This window comes from Poecilia formosa, unplaced genomic scaffold, assembly GCF_000485575.1.
Source record: "Poecilia formosa unplaced genomic scaffold, Poecilia_formosa-5.1.2 Scaffold25, whole genome shotgun sequence".
NCBI lineage: Eukaryota > Metazoa > Chordata > Actinopteri > Cyprinodontiformes > Poeciliidae > Poecilia > Poecilia formosa.
In genome coordinates, this window is record NW_006799964.1 from 2,805,476 (window position 1) to 2,833,456 (window position 27,981).

General features: G+C 37.1%; 1 protein-coding gene across 3 annotated transcripts in view; it reads right to left on the reverse strand.

Annotated features, from left to right (window-relative positions):
* pde4d (phosphodiesterase 4D, cAMP-specific) overlaps nt 1–27,981 on the reverse strand; it is a 154,754-nt gene that overhangs the window by 75,005 nt on the left and 51,768 nt on the right. The window contains exon 1 of one of the 3 annotated variants that reach the window (XM_007548145.2): nt 21,525–22,528. The exons of the other annotated variants lie outside the window; for them this stretch is intronic. Within the exon in view, the coding sequence (XP_007548207.1) occupies nt 21,525–21,787 (263 nt within the window). The 5' untranslated portion in view covers nt 21,788–22,528. Of the gene's footprint in view, nt 1–21,524; nt 22,529–27,981 lie in introns of those variants that run through there. 3 annotated transcript variants of the gene reach the window in all.

A 27,981-nucleotide genomic window follows, 5' to 3' on the forward strand; every position in this document is an offset into this window, starting at 1 on the left:
TATATAATAATTTTTAATATTCTGATTTCATCCAGAAGAACATCTGATCCATCATCATACAGTAAAAATCAATACTATTACAAAACTCAGCATTCTGTGAAGCTGAATAAACACCCACTTCCCCCGTTCCTATTTTCTACTTCTATTGCTGTTCCGATGCATTCAGACCAAAATGTCATGTAGGCAGAGAAAGTGGGGGGTGAATTGAATAAAGAAGCCCTGTTTTTTACACCACCTAGCAAAAACAAAATGATAGATACATTAAAAATAGCAAAATAAAGAAAAAAGAGTCTAAGGTACTTGCTGATTGAGGAATTTATTAAATGACTGGTATCAGATGAACTAAGCATAACTTGGTTTAGTTTGTTGGTGGTGTTCAGTCTGTGTAACTATGTCCGTCGCTCATTAGCTGAGCCGATTTAAAAGATTTTGAATAACTGTTTTTGTTGATCTAATTAATTAATCTAACATTTTTTTCCTCACAATTTTTTCTTTACAATAAGGTTCGCTTATTCTTTGTCTGTAACGTGATTTTCTCTGCTCGCTGTGAGAACTGGTCAGAGAACAGCTGAAGAACTGGTCACTACAGTTGGCATTCAAAGCGAAGGTTTGAGTTTACAAAGGTGGAGAACTTCTTCTCAGTTAGTTATTTCAAAACACAGGATAAACATGCAAGCTACAGATTAGAACATCAGCAAATTGCTCTGTTTAAAGATATCAGCACTCACAGGAAGACATGATTTTCTTTAAGTCTGCAGGTGTGTGTGTGTGTGTCAACAAAATATCTGGCACTGTCCAGAAAAACACACACTGCAGAATCTGAAAATTACTGAGGAATTAATTAAGTTTAATATAGAATTAGTGAAATGCAGCAGCATAGTGCTTTACTTCAGAACAACTGAGTTGTAAATCACGCATACAGAAATGATTTTGTTGATGAGTCAGACTCGTAAAGAAGAAATCCTGATCAGGACATCTCCAATAGAAACACAAACTGACTGAACTCCAGTGGGGGTAAACATAAGTGGCCAATAGGGGGCGCCTCAAGGCTAAGTGGTACAGAGACAATAGTCCTTAATGCAGCTTTTACAGATACTGTACATGTTCCTCTTCTCGGCACATTTCCAGTCACCATACAATCTTTAAAAAAATGTGGAAATTAAATGTTTATTTAAAATAACTTCTTTATAGGAGTTACCTTATATTATCCTATGAGAAAAATAAATTAACTTTAACAATGACATGAATACTTTGATTTATACTATGGATGTCAAACACATTTTCATTTTGGCCCATGTCAAGATCATGAATGTCCTGAAAGGGTCCATTGTGGCAGAATTAGTATTAGATTGTTTTCTACTAACATGGACTAATAAATTGTCATACTGTTTTCTATGTTTCAAAGACTAATTCTGCTGACAGATTTCTCAAAATACTTAAATAGAACATCAATAATTCTTCCATTACCGTTTCTATCCCCAGCATCAGTCATTATTCAGAGATGTCTTTGAATTGTCAATATCAAGGGGCAAAGAGCCGCTTAACAGTAGAAGCCAGTAGAGATGTTTCACCATTCAAACTGTCAGCGGCGACATTTATAGAGATAAAGCAGATTTACAAGAAGGGAAGAAAGCCTCTGAAACGAGGTTACGGTTACACAGGTTCTCAGATCTGTTCTCTTCAATATGGAAAGTCTGGGCTGAGTGTTTGATGCAGAAAGTGCCAAGTATAACATCTAGAGTAGAGATCTTTGAGTTTACACAACATCAATATTCAATTTTAAACAAGCAGAGTGATCTCAGGAAATAAACCTCAGTCTCTAACATATAATGGTCAAAAAGTATAAGTATGTTCTGATTGGATGTTTGCAAAACATGTTTCTTTATTGGGGAAGTTCTTCATCAGGCGTTGAAACTAACAGACAATTTAAATATTTAGAACTAATATTTCTGTGTATTTCTAATGTTTTTGATTATTAAAATTAACGATATGGTAAAATTGTTACAGATATAAACAGAGCTGAGCAAAAAATGCTGAGAGATTTTGATAATTTCCACAACAGAGTTTTAAGCTATCAATTCACTATTAATTATTTATGATGCTGAACTCAAATAAAATAACTATTACAAATAACAAAGGAGATTTATTAGAAATAATTAAGGAACAGCGGCTCCACATACTGCCTGATGATGAGTCACATGTATTGCCTGTCTTATAGAATTAGCGCAACTTTATTATTATCGTAATTTTTTGCTATCAGATAAAATCAAATTTGCTTTTTGTTTTGTTTTTTTGTCAAACTAGATATGAATGATGAGATCAGCATTTTGCAATTGGTATATGGTTTGGGGTAGTAAACTGCATATAAAAATCATAAGCCTTACCTACAGTCTCATGATTGAAATGTAAAAACTTTCCAGAACAGGTGAATCATATATGCAGCCATGATATTATTTTAATTCTTGCATCACAGCAGGGACAACATGCACAGTGGAATCACACTATACTCATCCTGCATACATTTAGTGTCAAATGTTAAAATTATAGGTGAATAAAACAGTTAAAGATTCTTCTGCTCGTGGTTATTTAGAGCAGGAGGAAAAGCAGAACTCTCTTCAGTTCATCGTTTCTAATGAGGCATGTTTCAGCGGTGGCTGAACTCTCAGCAGGTGATTTATGGCATCACACAGTCATAAACTCTGAAACTTCTGGTCCTAGAGTGAAGGACGACAGCTTGTGATCGGGAGCAGATGTGGAAAACAGGTGTGTGCAACTCTAGGTACAGCCGAAGCAAGATTATGATGGCTTTTAATCAGCAGCCCCCAGCAGGAGGCTGCAAGATCTTTAGGCTAAGCTCTGTGCATGTTTTATATCCATAAAAATGTGCCTAACTGCTTATTACTGTTTTAGAGTGCATCTCCGAGTGAAACTGTGCAGCAGTAATGAGGGAGAAAAATCAACAGGGAGCCAAAGTGTAGGTACCAGCATCATCTCACCACAAAACACTGTTTCATGGATAATTCCAATATGAATGCACCAAGCAAGAAAGTGTGATGCAAGTGATTCCACAGCCACAGCCCACTGTGCCACAAAGTGAAAAGCATTGTCTTTCTTTACTTAGGTGAATTTACTTGTCTTAAGTTGTTTTACTCAATATTCTTAACCATGCGAGAAGCAATATCTTAAACTCAAAAGATTACCACATGGAATTCACATTTGAGGTTTCACCTGTAAGATATACACAAGCACTTAAGCTGCAAAGTAAACAAAGGTAGCTGATGGCGGCAGTAACTAACTGTAGGAGCTTATCCGCAGTGACTTTGTCTACAATTGGGAAACCACTAATAGAAGCCTTCCCGCCCTTGGCAAGCATCGCAGATATGTTTACCCTCCCACAACAAACTGCCGACACGCTCACAAGATAAAGCTCACACTGGGGAGAATAAAAAACAAACTAAAGCTCTTCTAAACAGTTTCTAACTGTACACTTTGTCTACATGACTGTTTTTGTAAAGACGAACAGCGTTATTTTAGAACATCAAATTGGGATTAAACAAAATCCAGATTTGATGACTTCTTGGCACTTCTTCCATCAGACTGCATGGCTCACAGTATGCAGTTGTTTTTTTTTGCTGCATCACACCAAAACATGCAGGTCAGCAGCTTATAAGAAAATAGCCTAATGCAGTGGAACCTGCTGACACTTGGAAAAATAAACAGATTTATGGTGGATCCTCCATCACTTGCTACTTCAGCCCTTATGGGAGATGAATGAAAATGGTTATCTTGTTTACGTCTAAATGCTTGATGAAACTTTGCTTAATATCAGCATTTATAATATAAAGTGCCATGAAAAAGTATTTGCATAGGTCAGGCCTATTTACTCTCTGACCTGTGGAATCAAGAAGTCACTTACTACTAAGTAATTTTCGTTACTGGTGTCACACCTAAACTGCTATAGCTGGAATGTAAACAAAGTCTGAGGGACTTCTTTTGTTACTGTTATTATGTCCCTCTGTGGCAATTTAAAAATGGGTTCTCGTCAAGTCTTGCGGCCATGACTGAAAGGAATAAGCCTCTTTCATGTAAACGCCAGGGAAACAGAAAGATCATTAAAATTTTTAATAACACTCATCTTAAAGGGATTGATGCCACTAAATATTTTGTTAAAATATTTCTTAATGTGGGATGTTTTCACCTCTGAATAGATTAACTTAATGGCTGGACTTTTCTAAAATGTGCAGTGTTACATTATACTAGTGCAACAGTAAGTTAATTTAAGAATTTTCTTCATATCTTTACAAATGGTGCCATTAAACGTGGGTGCTAAAACAGCTAAAGGGATAACCTGCTGAGGTTAGCTTTTTGGCAAGCCCTCAGGCAAGTCTCAAGACTGGTCCAGCAAATTAACCAGAAAGTTAGCTCAAAATCTGGTCTGTCCATTTGCATTCACTTCTGTGTATTATTCCTCCTGTTTGTGTTTTCTTCCTCCTCCCTTCAGGTTTGAAATAAGCCATCTGTCAAACACCAATGTCAAGACAAGATTTAGCAGATTTGCCCATCAAATCAATTTCACCCTTGTAATGTAACATGGTGACAAATTCATATACACATAGACATGACAAAGTCTGCAGACTCGAGATGCCAGCAAACATCTCTTCCTCAGAGAATGGCGTTATTTGGCCCTAATCAGGAACACAACAGAGATAATTAGCTGACATTGTGTTGCATGGCTATTATTTATTTAGACATCATTTAATTAGTTCCTGGCGTCCATTTTAGTATAGGATACAACATGCAGAAGTTAACATCCAGTATGCTGACTGGCTTTTTTTGTATGGGCAACACAGCTCAGGAGTTGAGGAACACTGGAAATCTGTGTGCAAATATTTAAAATCACTGAAAAATTTACCCGCATGTCAACAAAACAACCTAGACGCAGCCTAAAAATAATCTCTTCACAGTAAGACTTCAGAAAATGGATGTAATCAAGGTCCACAGTGGGCGTGCCTGAGCTCTGAAATTGATCCGTAGGTACTCATTAAATTACCCTGATTAAATAAGGTATCAAGTCTCAAGACAAGAAAGGCAAAGGCACACAAACATAATCTATTCACAAATCACAGGAAAGCCGAGAGGTGTTTTGATCACAAAGCCTTCCAGGATGCCTGATGCTACCTCGAGGCTCTGTTGGTATGAAGAGTTCATATCAAGACTACCTGCTTGTTGTCACGGAAACTAATGAGTACTTTGACGTTCAGTTGCAACTGGATCAAAATTGTATCTTCCTCAAAGTGCATGACAACGTCTCCGTTTCCTAAAGACATAATGCTCAACTGTGTCTTAACAGAATTTGTCAATCCCAAGTTGTTATGAATGCACATCTTATACTGAAGGAAAGCAAAAGAAGGGAAGAAGTGAATGTGATGGAAGAGTATATATATATTAGTTGTGCTACCCGGGTGAAAATTTTCCGGAGGACGGACGAGACTGTACTTCTTTGGAAAACATGGGTTTTTGTAGAAGTCTGCCCTGGAGGAAAATCAGTGTTTTCTATCCTTGCTTAAGATGCTTGCTTAAGAATATATTAAGATGTCTGTTTGCTTTCTAAAAATATTTGCACATGCTAGATTCTTATCTGTACGACAGAAACTGATCCAACATGACACTGAAAAAGTAACTTCAACTTAAATGCAGCATTTAAGTAACCTCAACTTAAATGCTGCATATTTTTTACAACTGGGTTATCAAAATTAGATTTATCCCAGCATTTTTTTAAAATAGTAAAATATATTAAACTGTTCCAATAGACTAAGGGATGTTATATGTTGGCACTAATTTATACTGTAGAGTATTACATGTGTTCCTGTATTGTTTTTTTTATTTTATTTTATTTTAAAGCCCGGGGGCAGGGGGGAGTCTGAAATAATTGAAAGTAGAAATTCACAAAGAGCTCACTCATGCCGGCCATATTTATTTTGCACAAAGAGACAATGGCTTAAGGCCTTTTAAGTAGACAGTGGGCCATGAAAATGAGCCCCTATTTGAGCCACCTTAGTGTTTCAGATGCCAACAACTTCATGTCATTGTGTTCTTACACAAATTACACCAGAATTGTGGCAGCATCATTGTTTCCTTTTCTCACTTACTCCCTGTTTTGCAACATAATTCCTTCCAAAGGAAAATCAGAAGCAGGTTGACTTCAAACCCGACCATTCAATGCATCTCCGGCACGGCTTGAAAGAGTATTCTCACAAAGGCTATTAATGTCGGACTGTGGATCAAACATGCATTAAAAAGATGGTCTTTATTTATAAATGTAAATGCAAAGATGAAAAAAAAAATAAAGAAAATTAAAACCCCGGCAACTGTACTGCCACTGTGTGGTTCAATTTGTCTGTAGATTTATTCATCTCCTCACACATTCATCTTTCCCCTCAAAACTTTTAAAAAATCACTCACTTGAAGTTCAAGTTTGTCCAGTTATCTATAAGAGGAACAGACCATAACAGGAGTCACTTAAATATCTTTAAGATCCGATTTATATCTGTTTGTGTTAGATTCTGAATTGAGAGATCAGTATGTCCAGCAGGGGGCCTGTGATGTCCAGAGAACAAAGTACCAAGATCTTGAATGTCAAGTTCCATTTAAATAAAACAACATGCTTATAAAACATTCTAGAATAGGTTTGCTAATGCGTGTGCCACTCCATATGACAAACCTTTTCTCTGTCCTGGACAACAGAAAATGTTATGTTGATGCTTCTGTGTGGGTATTTATAGAACCAGAGCCACAGAAAGACAGATTTGCAAAGAACAGGACAGAAATAACTTCAAACACTGAGCTTTGTACCTGTCATTAAAACAACAGGGATATGCAATCTATTCATCATTTAGCTACTTTGCTTACCGCTTCTCAATTTTCCACATTCAAATAGAATAGCAATAATAAAACAATTCAAAGCACCCGCAAGTCAAATTGAAAGTAAAGGCAATTTTTAGAGATTATTGACAGAACCAAGGGTTTGTATTCCAAATATTAGCGTGAAGAAATTTAGATTGTGCCACTATAAACACATTTTGGGGGAATTGAAGCAAAAAGTACCTTTGCAGAGTCATGCCTGAATGCTGAATCTGTGCTTGTGTTTGAGTGTGTTATGGGGGAAGTGTGATGCAACGGTTTTCCTGTGTCTTCCCTGTTTCCCTGTTTACACTGTGTGTGGGCATTAATTGCGTATGTGTTGCCAAACTGCAGTGCCTCCAAGAACGCAGATCACATTTATCTGTTTGCTGCAAAAAGAAGTGATGGATGGTTGAAAAAAAATTTTTAGAATTAAGAAATGTTCTCAAATTAAAAAAAAAATTTATCTATTATCTAAAAGGTTTGTAGGCTTTAGTACAAACAATTTTTTGGGGGAGGGGGAAAGAGACGGTAGTCTACAGTTTGTGGAACAACAATACAGCAAACCAGAACATGATCCATCCCATTGTCAAATCCAGAGACAATCTTTTCTTTGCAGATCAGTCTGACGGCTGCTCTAGGCCAGAGCATCCATTTAAAGCCATGAGAGGCACTCTGAAGCTGTGATCCGTTTAAAGCACCTGTGCTAATCCCTCCACTCGAGGTCAATAACCAGACACTCCCTGAAAGCTAACAAAAAAAAAGTCTTTGTTAATGCAGCTGTCAGACAGACACTAAACACAGCTGTTGCTGACACATATTCACAATGGTCCATGTCCTCTTAGTGTCTTACAAAGTACATCTGTCTACTTTCTAAATCAGTCAAATTTAGAAGACTTTCAAGATTTTCAAGTTTTTTTTTTTTTTGCTAATCTTGCAATTATTAAAGTTCGTATAAAAATGCTTGCTTTAAAATTCCAAACATATATATTTCAATAAAAATGAAACCATTTTCCTCTTGTATTTCCCAATAAAGGGCTACTGTAGCTTGAATCTAACCAGGCTGAACATCTGGACAAATTGTTGTTCTGTGGTGTGAAAGTAATCACTAAATTCATGCTAACCACCTGTTGAAGACCTGTTCTCCAAACAGTCGCCTAGTTCACAAATAAAACTGCCAGTCAACCATATGGCAAACAGCAAACCGACTGCAAAACAAATATCAGTCTCTTTATGTTGTGTAGATATACTGGTTTTACAGCTGCAGGTTATTCAAAAGGGTATGTAAATCCCAGGATTGCATACATAGTCACGTCATCTGGTATATCGATTAATTGCTTTTTTACAGGCGGATCAACCAATATCATGGCAGCAACTCCATGTATTTTTCCCCATAGTTATAAAAGTGATCTGATAGGGATGAAAAGGGACATAAGCAGCTTTGACTTTCAAAATGGTTGTTGGTTTTTGATAGGTTAATGTGAGTATTTTACAATCTTGTGATCTGCTGGGATTTTCATACTCTCTCAGGGTTACAGAGAATGTTCTGAAAACATGAAAATACTGTTAGAAGTGAGCAACGTGGGAAAACGTGTGTTGTCAGAGTGGTTTAAGACTATATAAATAAACTTAAATAGCCACTTAAATCACCACAATGTATGTAGTAGCAAGCTATATCCAATAAAATGCACTTCAGAGTATATAAACACTGAAAAGTAAATTATCTTGCTATAAACAGGTCATAAAATGAGGTAAATAAATTGTAAATTAACAACTAAAGGTTTCATACTGTGATGTGTGAAGAAAAGGAAATCATCAGTCAAGCAAAAGAACTGCAGAAAACCTTGAGGACCCTTGCATAGTAAATAAGAGGTTAGGTAGAAACTAGGTCTGCTTCTTAGACATGCCTAATTAACTGATAATCTGCATGAGTAAGTTCATCTATCAAAGTAAAGGTTGCCATTGTCTGCTGAGTATTTAGGGATGTTAGCATAACAGTAATGAAGAATGATAACAAGCATATTTCAACTCATGAAGCAATAAATGTATGTGTGCACTCCATACTGTATGTCTTCTAGCCCTCATGTCCATCCCAGAAAATCAAACCATTCAAAGATTACTAAAAAAGACACTATGGTTTACCTTTCAAATTTTAAATACTATAGTTAGCAAGTAAATTCTACGCATATGACCTATTGGAAATTATCTATGCATATAAATAAGTAAATATATAAATACATGTATTATTTATAAATTATATGAATAATATATATATATTTTTATATGTAAAATAATATAAATAATCTAATTTGGCAAACAGTAAATGGCAAAGAAATAAAGAAATACATAGATAAAGAAAGAAAAAAGAACAAATGAAGGAAAGAAACAATCAAAGGAAGAGAGAAACAAAAGAAAGGAAGAAGGAAAAACTCCAACTCTGGTCAATAAAGAGATCACACCACAAAGTGAGCTGAAAATAGCAGTGTTATACCAAGATAACATAAATACCAAATTTGGTGACAATTGTGAAAAGCAAGCATGCCTCTCACCACAAATATGCTGAAATGTAAGTGTGTCCAACTCATCGAAGAACTACTTATGTATCTTAGGGAGGCAGCAGCAACAATTATCCCTGCTGCTATTAAACTTAAACTTATTATTTGCGTTTATAACTGTGTTCTGACAGCCAAACAGCAAAAGTACACTTTGTTTCAGTTTGCTGATTGGTAATGAATAGAAATAAGTGGGGGGGGGGAAGGAAGGATGCAGCATTCCATCACTATATACCCCACAAATTCAGAAACCACTCCAGTCATTTTTTTCTGGCATTTTTAAACTTTGCAGACGCTTCACCCACCTTGCCTTCTGGTGAGGGTCAGAGGGCCCGGTGGTGCCAGTGCATGGTAGCCACAGCCACCAGGTCAGCTGTGGCTATGGCTAAAGCTGACCAGTAGCTTGCCACCGTCACGCACACACGCGTGTGAGTGTGTGTGTGTGTGTGAATGGGTGAATGACTGTAGTGTGAAGCGCTTTGGGGTCGAACGAACATGGTAAGACGCTATACAAGTATAAAGCCATTTACCATTTCTACTTCGAACTATAAGAAATGGATGATGGAAATTTCAAAAGATTTTTAAGTTATTTCCTTTCTGACCTCCTGGTATACTTTCATATAGTCACCAGTCCATGCCTACCATGAAGTTTCGCATGCTGACTTAAATAATAGCAAGGGAAAACCACAAACAGTTTCAATTCTTGACAAAGAGCAACAGGGAAGTCTGTCTCACACTGCCTACATTTCTTCCATCTTCCTCACCCCGTGCCTTCCGAGAGTCATGGGAAACTGGGTGCAGACCAATTACCTCACACTCAGACCATGCTGTTCATTTTTCATCTTTCATTACTGCATGCGGCAGTACTAAATCAATGCAATCAAAGGAGACAGCCCCAGTGGTCAGACAGACAGCAGAAGTCAGATAATCAGAATGGATGATACAAACAAGAATAGACGTAGTTGTAAAGAACAATAATAAAAACAAACAAAAAAATAAATAAAATCACCCACACAAAAAAGGCAGGAGCTCACATATGCATTCAAATTTATGTGCGTATTTATATAAAAGACGCACACAGAGACACCGCCAGAGCCACCAGATGTATTTGCACTGTCTATATTTGCACATGCTTAACGCACACAAATGCTGGTACATAAAAGATGAAAACCGACTCTCATAAAGAGCAGGATATTGGAAGCAGCTGTGAAAAATGATCAAGGGGTGACATCAATAACAGGACAGTGCACACAACACAGGAGGCAGCTGCATATTAATTGGACAGGCACCCCATTAGAATTGCTCTTAGCAGATATTGTCTCCTTAGAGTGGCTCCATTCAGACGCACAACACAAGGTTGGATTGGAGAAGGTGGCTTAGTTGAATGAAGGGAATGTTAAATAGTTGAATATCAATCACTGTGAGCACTAAAGCAAATATTATGTTTTTACCCCATATGTTCAACAGAGGTATCCTAAAAAAATTAAATATCAAAAAGTGAAACATGTCACTAAACACTGTGACATTTTTTCAAGCATTGTTTATTAGTTTTGATGTTAATGAATGTTGGTGCGAATGAAAATCCCAAAAAATCACCTTGACAGAAAATTTCAGCGTTGCTTAAGAGTAATATGAAATGTGTGTCGTGATACAGAAATATAGACCTACTGAGAAGTATGTCCATATAATACCTGGACACGATACTTGGTAAGCCAGAACTTTGATCTAGCAGCAGGTCAGATGCATCAGGTAATGATGGTTTTCTAGCCCAGTTTTGGTTGTTTTTGCCATTGTGAGAAGGTTCTGGAAAATAAATCAATTTCTTGTCAGCAGAAATCAGCATTAAGAGTTCCTAAATTACCTGGCTGTGCAAATGTTGGACTTGATAAAACAAGAACCACACTGTGTCTACTACCACACTTTTTCCTTCCTCTCAGTTTTTCTTTGAGCTGCTTGGATACAGCACTGTGAACAGCCAGGTTCTTTAGCAACCCCTCTCCACAAGGAGGGCTTACTTTCCTCGTGGAGAAAGACTGTCAGCTGGAAACAATTTATGCCTACCTCATAGTTCTGTAGGTGGGACCATGACTGTTAATCATCTCTACTAACAGACCCGAATGCTTGGATTGTTTGTAATGAGACAAGAGATGAGTTTTGCTTTTAAAATTGAATTTATGAAATAAATTATCTTTTCAATGACACTTTCCCTAATTGTATGGTGATGTATTTTGTGCCATAACAATAAGGAACAGCAATGTCTGTTGTGGATTTTACAGTTCCCCCTTTTATTCTTCAAAACATCATGTTTTATAAGATGCAGTTTCAACATCATCACATTGCTGCAGAATGAGTTTCTAGAGGACGTTTTTAGATCAAGGAAGATTTTGTATACGACTATTTAATGACAGGACGGCACATAAAAATGACAGCCTGAAAAACCCAAGAAAACTGAAGAGAGAAAACACTGTCTGCTGCACAGACCTGAGGTATATTTCTACAGAACCTGGGAAATTACTGCCGAGAAGTGGTCTCATAACCCCAACCTCCCAAAGGTAGAGATGGGTTACTATCAAAGATATTTTGGTAGAATAGTTGGTCTTAGAAATGATTAAGTTTATTGCCTTTTTCACTAGGGAACATTTATTTTTCTCTTCATACAGTTTGTCTCGAGTTATTTTAAGTTAGTTGTAGTTTTTGTTCCTGCCATCTTTTTCTGAGTCTATATGATCAACTTCTAAAATGTAGCATTGGCATTTCCAAAAAAACAAACAAACAAACAAACAAACAAACAAAAGAAAATCTAATAGTTTCTGTTTTTGCATGTGCATATTTTTAAGAATCCCAAACAGAACCCTAAATGAGGAGCGTTTCTGTTCCAGTAAAGCATTAGGACTTCAGAGGATATTACTTTTAATTACTGCTGAGTCTGCCAACTATAATCACATACGACCAATGAATTTATCACAGTTTTGCAACATTAATGGATCTTACCTTGGGCTAATGAGACTCTTGCCAGAAAAAAAAAGATAATGAGAGCTTTGGAATACATCTAAAACTTTTTAAATTAAGGGAAAAAAGTTCTTAAGTCTTCATGTCTTCCTGAGGAACTTCGAGAGCAGTAAAAAAAATAGGACACAAACCAGCTATCTGAAATCCACCACAAAGATTCTGGAACCATGAAAGGCTTACCCTTACTCCTCTTATCCATCCTCAGGCTATTCTGCTGCCTGCTAATAGGTCACTGAGTTCTTCTTCAGTAATGAAGTCAAAAGGTCTGGTTGGTGTAATGAGATGAGGTTTGTGGAGAAAGGATACAAGCAAGACGACTAAAGACAGAAGCAAAGATGTAAAGGGAAAAAACCTGCAGAGTGACCACTTTAACAAAAAGCTGCCAATGAAATTGGAGATGTACAAGTAAGAAGTGAATAACACAATTAGACAAACAGGTTTGTGAGTGTTGGACATGTTGCGCAAGTACAAGCAGAATCTTCCAGGCATTTTGCTCAATCAAAAACATATCAGCATATCAAAAGGCCTTTGATGATACACTGCAGCTGCAGCCTCTTCAAAAAAGATTAATTCTGCTTGTTTAATTAAATCTGAAAGTGCAGCATCTACCGCTAAAATACACCTTAGTGTGTCTGGACCTGTTGGATGCAAATGCTTATCAAAATGCACATAGCCTCTCTCATCTCAGCTCACTGGCAGACCTGATGAGACGAGCTGAGGGAATTGTATCCTGGATCAGGAACGGGAACATTCAGACTGGGTGGTCTTCATATCTACAAACAAACTAGAGGCAGCGCACATCACTGCAGCTATTCACAGCATTAGAGGACCTGGCATTTAGTAGATGTGAGCCTGACAACCTCTGGCAAAGCGCCAAGATTGATGATCATGTTGTAAGGAAAATACAAAGCAGAAGGAGGATTACTAAAGGCAAAAAAAATAAATAAATAAATACTTCACAGGAGCTTGGCATAAGTGGGATGCATAAATCTTAAAACATTTTGTAGGAATTTCCCTTTTTCCAAATTAAGGAAAGCAACATAATGAGTAACGGCAGTAAACTCAACATCAATGTTTGTTGTCCAGGTAGCATTTATACCTTATGCTGCTGGGAAACACTGAATAAATTAGAAAACTATCATCTTGCATGGAAGGAGAGACTGGGAGAAAAGTTCTTGCATTTTCAAATTTCAAAATGATCCACTTGTGATGTAGTTTATTATCAGACTTTAATGCAATATGCTTATGAAACCTTAAATCAAATTTATCAGCAGAAGTCTCGCTTCCACATTGTGTTGATAACTCCTGATAATGTAGAAAAAGGATTAAAATAGATGCATTGTTTATTTTATCGAATCACTGGTGGTGTACTGTATTGGATTGTACATGTTTAAATATGAACTGGATATTTCCGCCTCGTAGTTGAACTGAATTCAAATGAATAAAATGATTATTTCAGACAAATCTTTATCAATGATTCAGACAATTGTATGGAGTGCTGCATATATTAAACATGTAATTTTTTCCAGTTTCATAAGCTTCATGTCATATGTGTAAGAATTACTGAGCAACAGCAGTGAGTCTGAATAGCAAATTGCATGAACAAAAGTGTTGTTCATGCAATTTGATAAAAATCTGCAGTCGATTACCATAAAGTAATACCCCCCTCGTCCTTACTCATCCATCTTTGTTTCACACATGCTGTCACACAGTTACATAATCACTTTCTTGCTCGTGTCATCCATCTCTGACTCTGCCATTACCTCAAACACAAAGGCAAATCTGAGTCACATCACCAGAATCCCATCCAATCTGTTATCGGATAAAACACTGAGGGTTCGTATCAGATGCATTTGCATGCCTTTAATTAGCGTGATTTTTTTTTCTTTGCAAATAAAGTCTCTACTGTGCAGATGTATTGTGAAGATTGCACCAGCAGTGCACAGGCAGCACAGTACATAAGCTCATATGTATGCAAATCAGAGGCATTCCGTTCTGGCGGCGGGAGAGGAGTGTTTTGGGTGTTAAAAAGTAGGAGAACCCAGCTTACGGCATTGCAGGACAGAAACACCATCTTAATACTACTGCAAGTCAAGGAAAGTGAGATCACCAAAACATAAAATATTAATACATAACTGATATAATAATTAATATACGAGGAATTATTTATAAATAGAGGTTTTCTTTAACCTGAAGGCCCAGTTAGCAATGGCTGAAAACTCACAGTGGACTCATGTTAGAGAGACTGTATGAGATTTTCATTTGTAACAGGTGAACACACTGATGAGCAAATCTGTGCTTCAGGGCAGAGAGAAATGGAGTTTCTGAACCAGCACATATTTCGTTTGCATTAACAGAACTGCATCTGGAATCTTTTTGAGATTCTGCAGCAGTTATTGAGCCTTGAGGGGTTTGCTACATGGTATTTTGGTCCAGATGTGTCATAGATGTGTTTATTTTAAATATGCAAGCATGCCATTTAAACCTTATAGGAAGATATTATTCCTTTTGTTTTGTTTTGTTTTTTTCCAGAAAACATAACATTCTACATACCAGTTAATCAATTCCTGTTAAAGTAAGAAAACATAATTCAAGAATTGCTAAAAATACAGGATACCATAATGTTTAAATATTAAAAATTTTACTTCAGACACCAATTTAAAAACAGAGCTGGTTACTGTAATATCAAACACGATTTAACCTAAATTTAATTTGAAAGAACTTTTTAATGTGTAAACTGTTTTTAAATGTGACACTCTAAATCTAAATCAATACACAAAGAACAGAATATAACAAAGAACTAAGAATATCAATTCAAATCAATGAAATGACGTAGAACTCCATTAGTAACAATCATCAACTACTAAAAATATTCCAAATATGAGGACCAGTGAAACCCCAAACACAAAGAGTCATGGATCATGGCAGCCACACTGCTCGACTCAACCAGAGTTTCAGATTTAATATGTGTATAAAAAGTGTGTTGTTGTTTTTTTTTTTTCAAAAAGTTGCAGAAAATATAAAAAAAAAAAAAAAAAAAACAACCAGTCTGTAGCTGTAGCAGATTGTGGCAGCAGTGAATTGTTTCACTGGTTCAATGATTCCCTTTAAGTGGATTTAAATGCTTTTATCAAACACGTCAATCAAATGCTACATCGTTTTTAATATACATATAAGAGATCTTGAACAACGACTGTGAGGAGTTTATTATGAGATTTGATAAATGTAACAAAAACAGTAGAAACAATAGTGAAGCCAGTGCAGACATACCACTCAACAGAGATGATATAACCAAGTAAAAAAGTGAAGAGATTCATGCTCTGCTTAGATTAGCATTACCGCATTTAGCTTTAGGTCCTCTACTCCCACACTCTTATAAAAGCTATCTCACATCATTCCACTCTTTCTATATCTGTCTGTCTGTCTGTCTGTCATTCTGCAATCTTTGAATTATTTCTTTCTAACCTTTAGCCTTTAACAAAAGCACTGTACTTGGATCACTTAGTTACAGCAGACACACTTCATTCACCAGTTGGAGCCACCTGTTCTCCCCCCTTTGCGAATCTTCCCCTTTCCTCTTACATAAACAGACATTGCAATGTTGCAATGCACCATCAGGCACTGTTGTGCAACAACATTAAAAATACCTCAGGGTCGGTGAGGAGGAAAGTTGAAAACATAATATCTGAGTTATTCCAGTGTAGAGAATGGAGTCGTGAGGAACTGTGATTTGAAGGTTAAAAAAAAAAAAAAAAGAAAACGCTGTTCAGACTCGGCTTTGTATGCATACTGCCACTAAAAAGCTTAGAGAGCAGTCAATAGCTTTCAGCGTGAAAACATTTTTTTTTTCAATCTCGTCTTTCTAAATAGGCAAAGTCAATAACAGCTATCTGTCGACATACCTAAAATGAATATCAAAAATGTAGGAAAAGAAGATGTGGGAGGACAATGAGCATACGTGAAGACAGAATGGTATTTTTAATTCAAGAAAATAAATTCAGTGATACAGATATATATAAAAAATACAAAATTTAAAGTAACTGGCCTCTTTATGTCTTTTTGACTGTTTTCAGATTTGACAGAATCCATTTGAAAGATATTTAAGCCATAATTCGATCACTATAAGTCTCCACAAGCCAGAAATACCATCCTGATAGGAAAGACACGAGGAAAATTACTAGGGAATAAATCTGTATGTTTCATGGGGGATGCAGTAACTATGTACGAAGGGAAAGTGTCCTCAAAAATATTAATTTGGACCCCCTCATATTTACCATAAAAACGTTCTTCCTTCAGCACTACATCTATTGGTTTGTGAAGGAAACTATTCCACTTGACTGACAAGCGAATACTCATACGGCTAAAACTCCACTCCGTGTTTTCCTGGTTACCTACAACAACGGACCGCACAGCTAGTGCAGGCTGCTGAAAGCTGGACAAGAAAACGTCAGTTTCATTGGCTGCAATTGAGATGATTGAACTGCAGATGTGTGTGAAATGTCTTTGCCGAAAGAGAAGTAAAACTGGGTCAAAAGTAGGATCAGGCAAGAAAACAATGTCTCTGTCTTTAAGCACCTCTTGGATTCCTTTTTAATACACTGTCTGATCATGGCAAAATCATGACATTACTGCGGACATACCAAGACATGGCTGACCACAAACCAACTGCCCAGGCAAGGACAGCATTAATCAGAGAAGAAGCCAAGAGGCCCAAGGTAACTCTGGAGGAGCTGCAGATCTTGGCAGTTTGCCACAAGCATGTAGGATGAAGGTGCTCCACTAAGATGAGACCAAAATTAAATGTTCTGGCCTACATGCACAACACTAACATGATGAACACCCCATAATATGAAATAGCGCGGTGGCCGCGTCATACTTTGGGCATGTTTTTATTAGCAAGGAACAGGAGGCTGGTCAGTTAATGAGAGGGAAAAATGACAAATACTGAAAGAAAATTTACTAGTGAGAGCAGAAAACTTGAAATTGGAAGAAGAGATTTATCTTCCAAGGGGACAACATCCCTAAATACAAAGACAGAGCTATAACAGAATGGTTTAGATAAAAGCATATATGTCTTTGATTGGCAGAGACCCAAGTTCAATTCAGAATTTTTGATCAAACTTGATGTTCACATATCCTTTCCATGCAATCTGACTAAGATGGGTTTTGCTGAGAAAGAATGTCCAAAGAGTTCGGTGTTGATATTTGATAAAGCTAGAACATGCAACGCCAAAGTTTGCACTTCTGTACACCTTCCGGTAATTGTTAAATCTACGACTGAATACCTATATTTTCATTTATAAAACATTTCAAAGCCATGCATCAGTTTCCTTGTACTTCAACAATTATGTTTGAGCTTATGTCTATTGCAAAAATATGCATTAGAAAAAAAAAAAAACATGAAATGATGTTGCTAAGCCTATTAGAAAATAAACTTCACATCATCACTTTTAAATAGTGTATTTAAATATGCAACATATTTTTGTTGCATCAATGCTAACAATTACATGCAATTAATTTATTTAGGGGCAAAGGAGACAATTAGCCCTAGAGATGCTTTCTCCGAAGCATTCTCAGAGGAGCTGTAATGCAATTTGTGAATGCTTTTCAGGGAGTTGAGTCCATAAAGCTGTACATGAGGCCAATCGGCCCACGGAGAAGGATTTTCTTGTTAATGAAGTGTGGAGCAGAGCCACTGAGGACAGTGTATGTCACCAGATTTACACCACAGTGGTCCTGTGATTCCCTGCAGCTGTAAAACAATGAGGATGTGATTGGAGTAAATTACGCTGCAGTTGTCAACATCCACACCACTCAATGGTGTCTCACGGTGGATTTTTTTTTTCTTCTCTCTGACAAATTGTTTCTGCCTTTTACCCCTGGCTTACACATGTACAGGCTAGTTTTCTCCTAACCTCCTACGCTTACTTTATCTCTGTGACATTCACTCAGTCACTTTTTTCAAATGTCAAGAGACAACACAAGGGCATGACCACGTCACTCTCTGATTAAGTGCTCTTTCTACTTTCTTATTACTCATTTCCTACTGTGCCCTCTCTCGCATATTGTCCTTTTTGCAGCAACCTTTAGAAAAGTATTATCTAAAAATATACCTATAACTGCTTACAGAAACTTGTAGCATATATACAGTATATGGCAACTGTCCCTGCTGTCTCGAGTACAAAGGTAATTTCTTAAGGAAGATCAAGTGAAGGCTAAAGTAAACACTTTTATAAGACTATAAAAAAAGTATGTTTTTGACTTGAGAAGAAATTCCAAATCAAGACATTATTCAGACCTCACCACATTTCTAAGCCAAACCTGCTAGTATGAATAAAATTACATTTTCATGATCTTGTGTCCTGAAATTTCCCCGAAATTTGGAGATAGGTGGAAGTAAGATAAAAATGTGGAGAAAACATTCATAATATAAAATATAAGAAAAAAACCTGCGTATGACAGAGACTGAAATAGGACATTCTATCAGACATAACGTGCGCCGAGATAAAAATGGCAGATAAACCTCGAAAATGACTCTTGTGACAAATTTTTCACAGCTTTATTGGTGCTCTGTGTAAGATGCCGCAGTCACAGCGGTAGGTGTAGGTAATGTGTTTTTTTGTTGTTTTTTTTTTTTATCTTGAAAGCTATTTATATCTGACTGTAACATCTTTTTATTCTTCAGAAAAAAATCAGGATGTTGATTATTGGTGAAAAATCCAAAGATTTCCATTCGCAATATAAAGATTTATATTTTGCTGGTGGTATTGGATGCTCTAAGTGAGATGCATTTTCAGTTGCCAGTTTTCTTTTCTATTCTTGAATTGATTTAATTCAATAGTATTTTTTTTCTTTAATTTTATCTCTCGCTGAGTCTGTCATTATTTAAGAATTAAATGACATGGTGATGATTTGCATGCAATGGAAAAATATTCACATTTTCAGCATGTCGTGTTGCAGACACTTCTTTTTTTTATTTGGATTTTAGAATCATGCATATTGCAGAAATGTTGGCATGCACTTTTGTAAACAGGCCCCTGTACTCTGATGCCCTCACACAAAGTCTAATGCAACCAATTGTCTTTAGCTTAGTTTTTTATAAATATTTCACCATTCACCAAAGTGTAATTTATTCTCCACATTAAAACCAATCCAACTCTACTTATAAGCACTTTTACAACAGGAAGATTGACCAACGTGCTAAACAAACATCATAAAAGCAACAAACATAAAGCAACCAGGCACATGAAAGCTATTATGTGCCATTTTGTTAGAGAACAAATTGTGTAGCTTTTTAGCTACACTATTGTTCAGAAAGAACTAAAAGAAGCACTTTCTGAAGTTTTCCACAAATAAAAAAATATATATGAAAGGTGTTCAGGTCAGATAAAAACATTAGGCTGCTTGACCTTCATGCCAATCTCTATGTGGTAGAAAGATGATACTGTACAAGACCACAAATAGGCTTTCTTTCAGCTGCTGGATCTTGCAACTCAGACCAATAAAATGGGTTTGGAAAATAATATTGGAATAATGCTGGTGGCAGCATCATGCTTTGGGAATGAGCTGCTTCAGCACACTCAGAGAGCCTGAATTGATGGGATGATGGATGAAGCTGGAGACTTGGCAATACAGGAAGAAAACCTGTTAGGACCGGTAAACGACTAAGTGAAGGTTCACCTTACCAGAGGCTCTCATCACGCAGTCAGAATTACAATTGTTTGGATGAATATTCATGTATTAAAATGGCCCAACCAAAGTCTGGACCTCATATTGACAATCTGTTTTAAGACTTAAAATTGGTCTATTAAGTCTAGAGACACAGAAATACCCTAAAAAACCTGCAGCTGCAATTTCATGAAAAGGTGCTTCTATTAATTGTCTTAGGGGATCTGACTGAAATGCATGCTAATCTTTTCAAATATGAATTTGTTAAAAATGTAGAAACAAACAACAAGACGTCCCTTATACTTAACAGAAAACAGTTGGTGGTCTGTAACTTAAAATCAAGGACAATGAGAAAACAAAAATAAAACCCAACCAGCCCATGTTTGAGTGCAGTTATAATTAAATGACCTCCATTTGTGCTGTGGACATAACTACCAATTATACATTTCGATTTGATCACTGGGCTGAAATAACTGAGTTCCTGATGTGTTTGTGAAGATAGGAATTTCTGAATTGCATCATGTCTGATAAAGATGCCAGAAGGAAGTCGTCTTCTTCTTGCAGAGGAAGAAGTGGAACACAAGACGTACAGTAAATGAGAAAGCGGGTAAAAATGGAGGGGAAAAGGAGATGAAAAATGATGATGAAAAGAGAAGGTGTTTTGGAGGGAAAGGAGGATACATAATTGGTTAGAAGGGGGGAAATCAGAGCTGGGAGGAGGGGAAGAGTGCAGAGAGGAACAAATATGACTTGAAGAAAAGGATGACGTGTGGGCGAATGCAACAGAGGCTGACAGACAGCCAGGAATAGAAGGCTAATTAATAGTCAAAAAATGCAGGCAGGCAGGTGTGGAGAGAAAACCACAGCGAGGGGGAATACATGTAGTAGGTTTCCGTTATTTACTATAGAAAGACAGTTTTTTTTTTTTATTATTATTTTGACTGAAAGAGACCACAACTGCAGAGAAAGTACAGGAATGGGGAGCGGGGATAGACGTAAAAAGGGAAAGACAAGTACGAATGGCTAATAGACACACAGAGCAGAGAGAGGGAGAGACACTGGAATAAAAATGAGGTGAGAAAGAGCAAAGCAGAAACTCATTATCTAAAGGTGAGAAGAGGGTTTCCAAGGAGATTTCAGAAAAAGGAATTTGTAAGAGGTATTTGCCAACACAGTATTATTTCGTTCTTCCCTGCGTTCAAGTTAAACTGCAAACAAAGTTTAATGACTCATAGGGGTTATTCCACTGTAACTTCCCTATCACACAGTATTAAGCAAAGTTATATGCTTGAAAGTTTGCAATGGGTGCAGCTAAAATCACACATTTTTCTCCAAATAAAGAACAGATTCATGGAATTCTGCATGCAGCCACCATGCTGGACGTTTAACCCTCACCACGTATGTGCAACAGTGAAGCGCCTCTGCTTGTGAATGTTGTTGTTGAGCAACATGCGGCGGAGCAGTCGCGGCGAGTTGCGTGGAGAAAGGCGTGGGGAGATGGAGGACGGCGACCGCCGGTGTCCCCGCGGCCTCTCCGGCTGCAGCAGGTTCTCCCGCAGGATCTTCACCAGGTCTTCGTTCAGGCCGGAGTGTTTGGGCATGGGCGGCACTGCCAGGGTGTCCTGGTGGGCCACCCCTGTGCCTCCCTGCTGCGCCATGCCTACCCCGGCTTCACCACCCCGGCCTCCACCAGCAGAAATGCGGATGGGACGTGGGGACCGTTGAGAAAAATGGCAAGAATAAAGAACAAATGCACTAGAGGCGTGCGTTTTCTAAGAAAGTGTCAGTTTAAATGATAAAAACAGCAATAATCCAAAAGTCCTCTCTCTCTGATAAAGTGAAGGGGGAAAAAAATCTGCTGGTATTTTCTCAAACCGGCATCTCCATTTTTCCAAAGGCAAATGAATTAAAAGAGAAGGGGAGCTCCTTTTCCTCCCTTATTCCCCATGAACAAAAAAGAAGCACAGAAGCCAGCTGCCTTTGTCTGCTCAACACTGGATGTCTGCGGTGAAAGTGTAAGAGAGAAGATGAAGGCAGGATGAAAAAAGAGGGAGGGAGAGGGTAGGATGCAAAAAAGCAGGGAATTCCATGTCTAGCTCTCTATCCTCCAGACCTGCAGGAGAACTCCTCCCAATCCAACAGCATAAAGCCCAGAAGAGTTGAACTTCGCTAATTCAGTCTATTTGAGCCTGGACCTGCCTAGCAAAATTCAGTAGAAACACATGCCTTAAACAATAATGGAAAAAAAAAAAACAGAAGAGGAAAAAAACACATCCCAGTATGACCCAGTCCAGTTAGGTCAACAGAGTTCTGGTCCGTTCGGTCAAAGCAATTTCTCTTTTCCTCCCTTCTCTCCCTTCACTGAGAGAATGACTGCTTACTGCAGCCAGTTTATAAGCTACTGCTCCTTTAGAGCATGAGCGTGTGTGAGTTTTTCAGAGAGGGAGGGAGTGAGAAAAAGAGAGAGAGCGTCAGGGCGTACTTGTGTGTGTATGCAGAGAGAAGGGAAGCCGCGAGGAACATGGAGGGATGGAGGAAGAGATGGTGAGCACGAGTGACAGTTTGAAAAAAAATATATATTTTTAAAAGCATGCTTTCTTCAATGAATTCAGTTCAGTAACCCTACACAAGATTCCATGTGTGAGAGCCAGGACTCCCTGTATATTCACAAATTACCATTTCATTTGAATCAGTATTTGCACACAGTACTGAAAACAAGAACACATGCAAATGATCTACCAAAACAAAAGTGACACCCACCCCTCTTCTTCTGCTACTCCCTCATAGTGTTTGTTTTCTAGTTGCATATAAAATGTCTGAGAGCATTTTATGGCTTCTGCGTTCTAAATCAGATCATATTCTCCCTTAAACGTGGTGTCTTGATATCCATAGAGCATCCATTAAACCATTATTCTAACTTTTTGAAACTTTTTACATCCTTAAAAATGTTATTTTTTTATGGAAGGCATGCAAATATAGAATTGACATGAGGGGGCTTGGATCTTACCAGATTGTTACATAGTAAAACTGCAAGAATCCTCTTTGGATGTTAGAAAGGTGTAGATATTACAGCAGGAAAAAGTAATATCAAAATAAGATCAAATGAAGAACAGAGATGTAAGATGCTATTAAAAATGAAACTGCGTCTTTTGTGACATGTTAAGTTTTCCTGAATTCAGATGCAAGAGAACTGGAGAGAGCAGAATTTTCAGCAGATAACAAGAAGGCTGACTGTATTAGAATGGAGTTGCCCTTTCTTTATCTTTTGAGGTTTCAACCTTTGAAAACATTTGAAGCATTTTCAAAATCTTTGAGTTAAAATAATGATTTAGGGAAATTATGGCTTTAGCTATGTTTATGGTGCTAACTACGTAAAAGATGTATAACCTTCCAAACGCAATTAAAAATGCAAACTGACAGAAGATCACAATCACAAAGAACTGCTGAATGGCAATATTTGATAGGATATTACAGTTCAAGAGCTATTCATTGACGTTGAATATCAGTAATATATTTATGTGGAGAGTTAGTTGGATGCCAACTGGCTTATGATGTAGAACAACACTCGTATGTTTTAGCAGGTAAAATGTAAAAGTTCACTTATAGTTATGGAGACTTTGTATAATTGTAATGTTAGAAAAATTTTATCGCGATCAAAAATATTTGCTCATTTATATGTCAAGTTTCAATAGCCCAAACTATCAAAACCGGTGTCCTGTTTTAACTTTCTGTTATCAACGTTGCAAGTTTCGTAGAGCAAAAGCATCTAGTTCAAATGAATATGTTACGCTTTGGCTTTTCAATAGTGCAGTACGATGCTACTTCCTGCTTAGTCCTACTCTTTGCAGTAGTTTTGGGAAGCTGTCAGATATTGCCTGATGAGCAAAAGCAACTCCCAATGAAGCATTCCAGGAAGAACTAAAAATATAGTTGTAAAAACATAAACACTGAATCTCATTGAATACCATTTGCATTCCTAGACTTTATGGAAACAAGACTAATGCATTCCTTTTGCTGACAGTGGTAAGCACAGTGGTGATATGGAATGACCTCTACGCCATCAGCGCTGGTGTTTACATGCTCACAACAATGTTAATGTACTGTAATTTACTTATGTTTGTGTTCACAAATGTAGTTCGGCGTGTTAAAATGTTCACATCCGGAAGCATTAACGTAGTTCAGCTGATGTCAGTGGGAAATGAGCTTTGGAGTCACTTCTCTTCAACCTGTTTATGCAACAAACTGAGGAGTCAGGAAGTGAGCCAAGGTTTAGAATCTGCCCTCTGGAACACCACTTAAATATTACACCAATTCATATGGAGATATTTCCCTGACTGATTTTGAATCTGCACAAGTGTTTATACATGATATTATAGCTGACACTCACCAACATCAAAGGATTCCTTTTCTGTGACTAATAGCTCTCAGCCTGTTCATGGGTATCCTATTTTATCAATAAATGATGAGGGTGCAGCATCTAGAATTTTTGTGAAATTTGCAAACAGCATATTTAGAGGCTGTATAAGGAAGGGAAAACCTATTTGATCCATGTGATACATGCTGAAATATTCTCACTCCTAAAAAGTAGGTATGTAGTAAAAACATTGAGCTAAAATTTTAGGTAAGCTTAGCTTTTAAAAGTTACACTTCTGCTCATATAACATAACATGCAAGAATGTTTGAAATACAAAGTGAAAAGTTGGAACAGAAACCTGGAATTTCTCATAACATTACATCATTATAACAGTCTGGGGGACATTGCCTACCAGTTTAATGTTCTGTTGATTCAATATTAAATACATTTTTGATGCAAAAGAAAGATAATATTAGATACGAACACCGAGCTGAACTAGGAACACACTAAGAATGTTAAAATATACATTTATATTTTAACATAATATAAATTTATGTTAAAATATAAATATTTTAAGCAAAGCAATACCAAAGAGTTTACATGTTAAAATATAAATTTATATTTTAATATAAGACTGACACAAAGTGTTTTCAGGCTACAAAAAAAACAAAAAAACAAAACATAATCAATAATGTTCCAGCATCACCTTTCTCAGCATTAACACCATAGCCTAAGTAATTTAATCACCACATAAATCTGCGGTTATGAAGGTCTGAAAGGCTGGAATTTTATAATTAATTCAGCTACTCATTATCTGACCACCTGGGAGCACTCACAACACTAAAAGTTCATGTCCAGACAGATGCTCCTCAATGGTGAAGGCTTCTTTACAGTGCTTTTTGTAGATGAAGTTACATCCCCTACCATTCTCCTTACATCCTCCATGTGTTGCGGCAAGATTAAAAAAAAAAAAAGTCTTTGTTCAGCCAAGTCATGTCATACTGATACTTTAGGGAGACAGGGAGTCATGGATTACTGATCATCAGGTCCAAGAGACTGATTAACTTCAAAAAGTAAGGTCTTCTGTTACACACTTTACTGCACTAGTAGTCTGTTTTGTATTTCTCATGTATTTCTCATTTAGAAGACAAAAATGTCAGCTATTTGGAAATGACGTGGAAACTAGAGCGGGAATCTTATAAGCATCAGATTGCAGGTTTTCTACAACAATAGTTAGCTTTGGTAGTTATCCAGCTGTTAAAAGTTTGTGATGCTTACAAATGGCTCTTAAATTATGAAGTTATATATTCTGAGTTGTGTTGGAGTCTTTTACTTGGTTTCATCTGAAATATTTATAATATTAAAGCCAGGTCTACAGAAATCCCATACTCTTAAACCGACATTGACACAAATATTTCTATCTAGATTCATACTTTTTTTTTTTCCTTTGGCATAATGCCGGTTAAAAATCCTTCCCTATTTACCTAATTGTTTAACTATTATTACTCCGAAGCAACTGCAGTTTTATTTGACACATAAGGGAAGTTTCACATAGTCAAAGCTGTGTTTGTGAACTTTAGCCATAATGTCGACATTCTATAGGATCGTGCTTTCAAGCTACATCAGTGAAACTGTGGAACCGTAAATGGAGTAGATTGATTACAAGTCTTGTTATGTCTGAGTAAGGCGAGTACGATAAGCTCCTCAGTGTCACTAAAGGAGAAATTTATAGGAGGAGCTGTGAAAGACAGACTCACATGACTCTCTAATCTCCATAAAGAGTGAGTCACTGTTGGCAATGATCTCTCATGCAACCGTCACTTAGATAACCCAAGCTACACAGAAATATGCATAGTTTTCACTTATAATCAGAGTAAACACTGATGATTACAATATATAATTTCCCAATCCAAATTAATATAGACTTTTTTTGTAAATTTGTTGGTCAACATAATCACACCAAAATGCTATATTAAAACCCAATGACAATCCAAAAAATTACCACGCTTTTTTCAGAGCTACTTATGTCTATTACTCTTTATCAGCCAGAAAACATCCATCACTAGACGTAATGTTTCTCAGACTTTTTTTTTTTTGCACTTCCTTTCCACACTTTCTCATTTGGCTTCTGCTTCCTGACTGATTTTCTCTTCCCCTCCTCTGCTTTATAAAATATTTCTCATAACCGCCGCTTGTTGCTGTGCATGACGTCCATGAGCATTTCCCCCTGGTTACCAAGGGCAACATAGATGGAGACGGCCAAGTGGATTTGTCAAGAACTGAAGGCTGGAAGAACAAAAGGAAGAACAGAAACGCCAATCTGCAGAAAGTGAAGGAGATCCATACACTCAAACATAGCTGTACAATGAAAATGCAGCAGAAGAAATAATTTCTTGGTGCTATGGACTAACCAACTAAGTTTAATTCCTTTAGTTTAATTACTTTTGCTGTGGGACTAAAGTTAAATAAATGTTGCTGTAAAGCTGGAGTAATGCAAATTAGCACAGCAGGTCAGAAATCTTCCACAGGACAGTTCTATCCATCGATTTCAGGTCAGCAGTAACATAATTTGACAGAAATTCAGATCAAGGCACGACAAAACACCTTACGGAGAAAAACAACTGCCAGAGTCTCTGAACAACAAAACCAATTTCACCAATGTAGCATCTTATGTGGGAAAGAAATTGATTTTGCAAATATTATAATTGTTAACTTTTTTATAGTCTCTGAAGAACTCCCCCCTACCCCCGCACTCCTAAAAAAAAAAAACTGAAATTCCTAATATGTACTCATCTTGCCTTTGATGCAATTTTATCTCCCTCTCATGGTTGTATAAACTAAACCAAAAACCTCAACATTTCAGTACTCAAATAATACATGAAATCTGCATGCGTATTCCGCAAGTTCTGTGCAAAATATTGTTTAATCTCAACAGATTGGGCGGCTCTCTTTTGGCAGCACACAGCATGCCGTCACCTCAGTGAGCACAGCCTGAAGTCTGGTTCGCTACTGGCAGAGTTCACTCACATGAAGCTGTCAAGGATGACTAAGATTTACTACATTTACCTGTTGCTATAGTTACCATTTACAGCATTCAGACATATGATGGGTTATGTGACAGTGCTCATGAATAAGTGCAAACTGTGTCACACACTTTAAAATCACACAGAGGATATCACTAGAAATTCAATTTTAACAAGTATCACTTGACAGGTAAGGGCTACTGTAAGTTACTCCAGGCCCTAATATAACTTCACTTACAGATAAAATACATCAACTCTCCTTATGCAGCTTTGTCTCCCTCAAGTGGACATCTTTAAAAAATCCTTATCCAGGAAACTGGAATAATGTATTCAGACACAATTTGAGTTATTTTCTTCTCAATTATTTTAATTATTTTCTGGGTTCGATTCCCGGCCTGGGGTCTTTCTGCACGGAGTTTGCATGTTCTCCCTGTGCATGCGTGGGTTCTCTCCGGCTTCCTCCCACAGTCAAAAA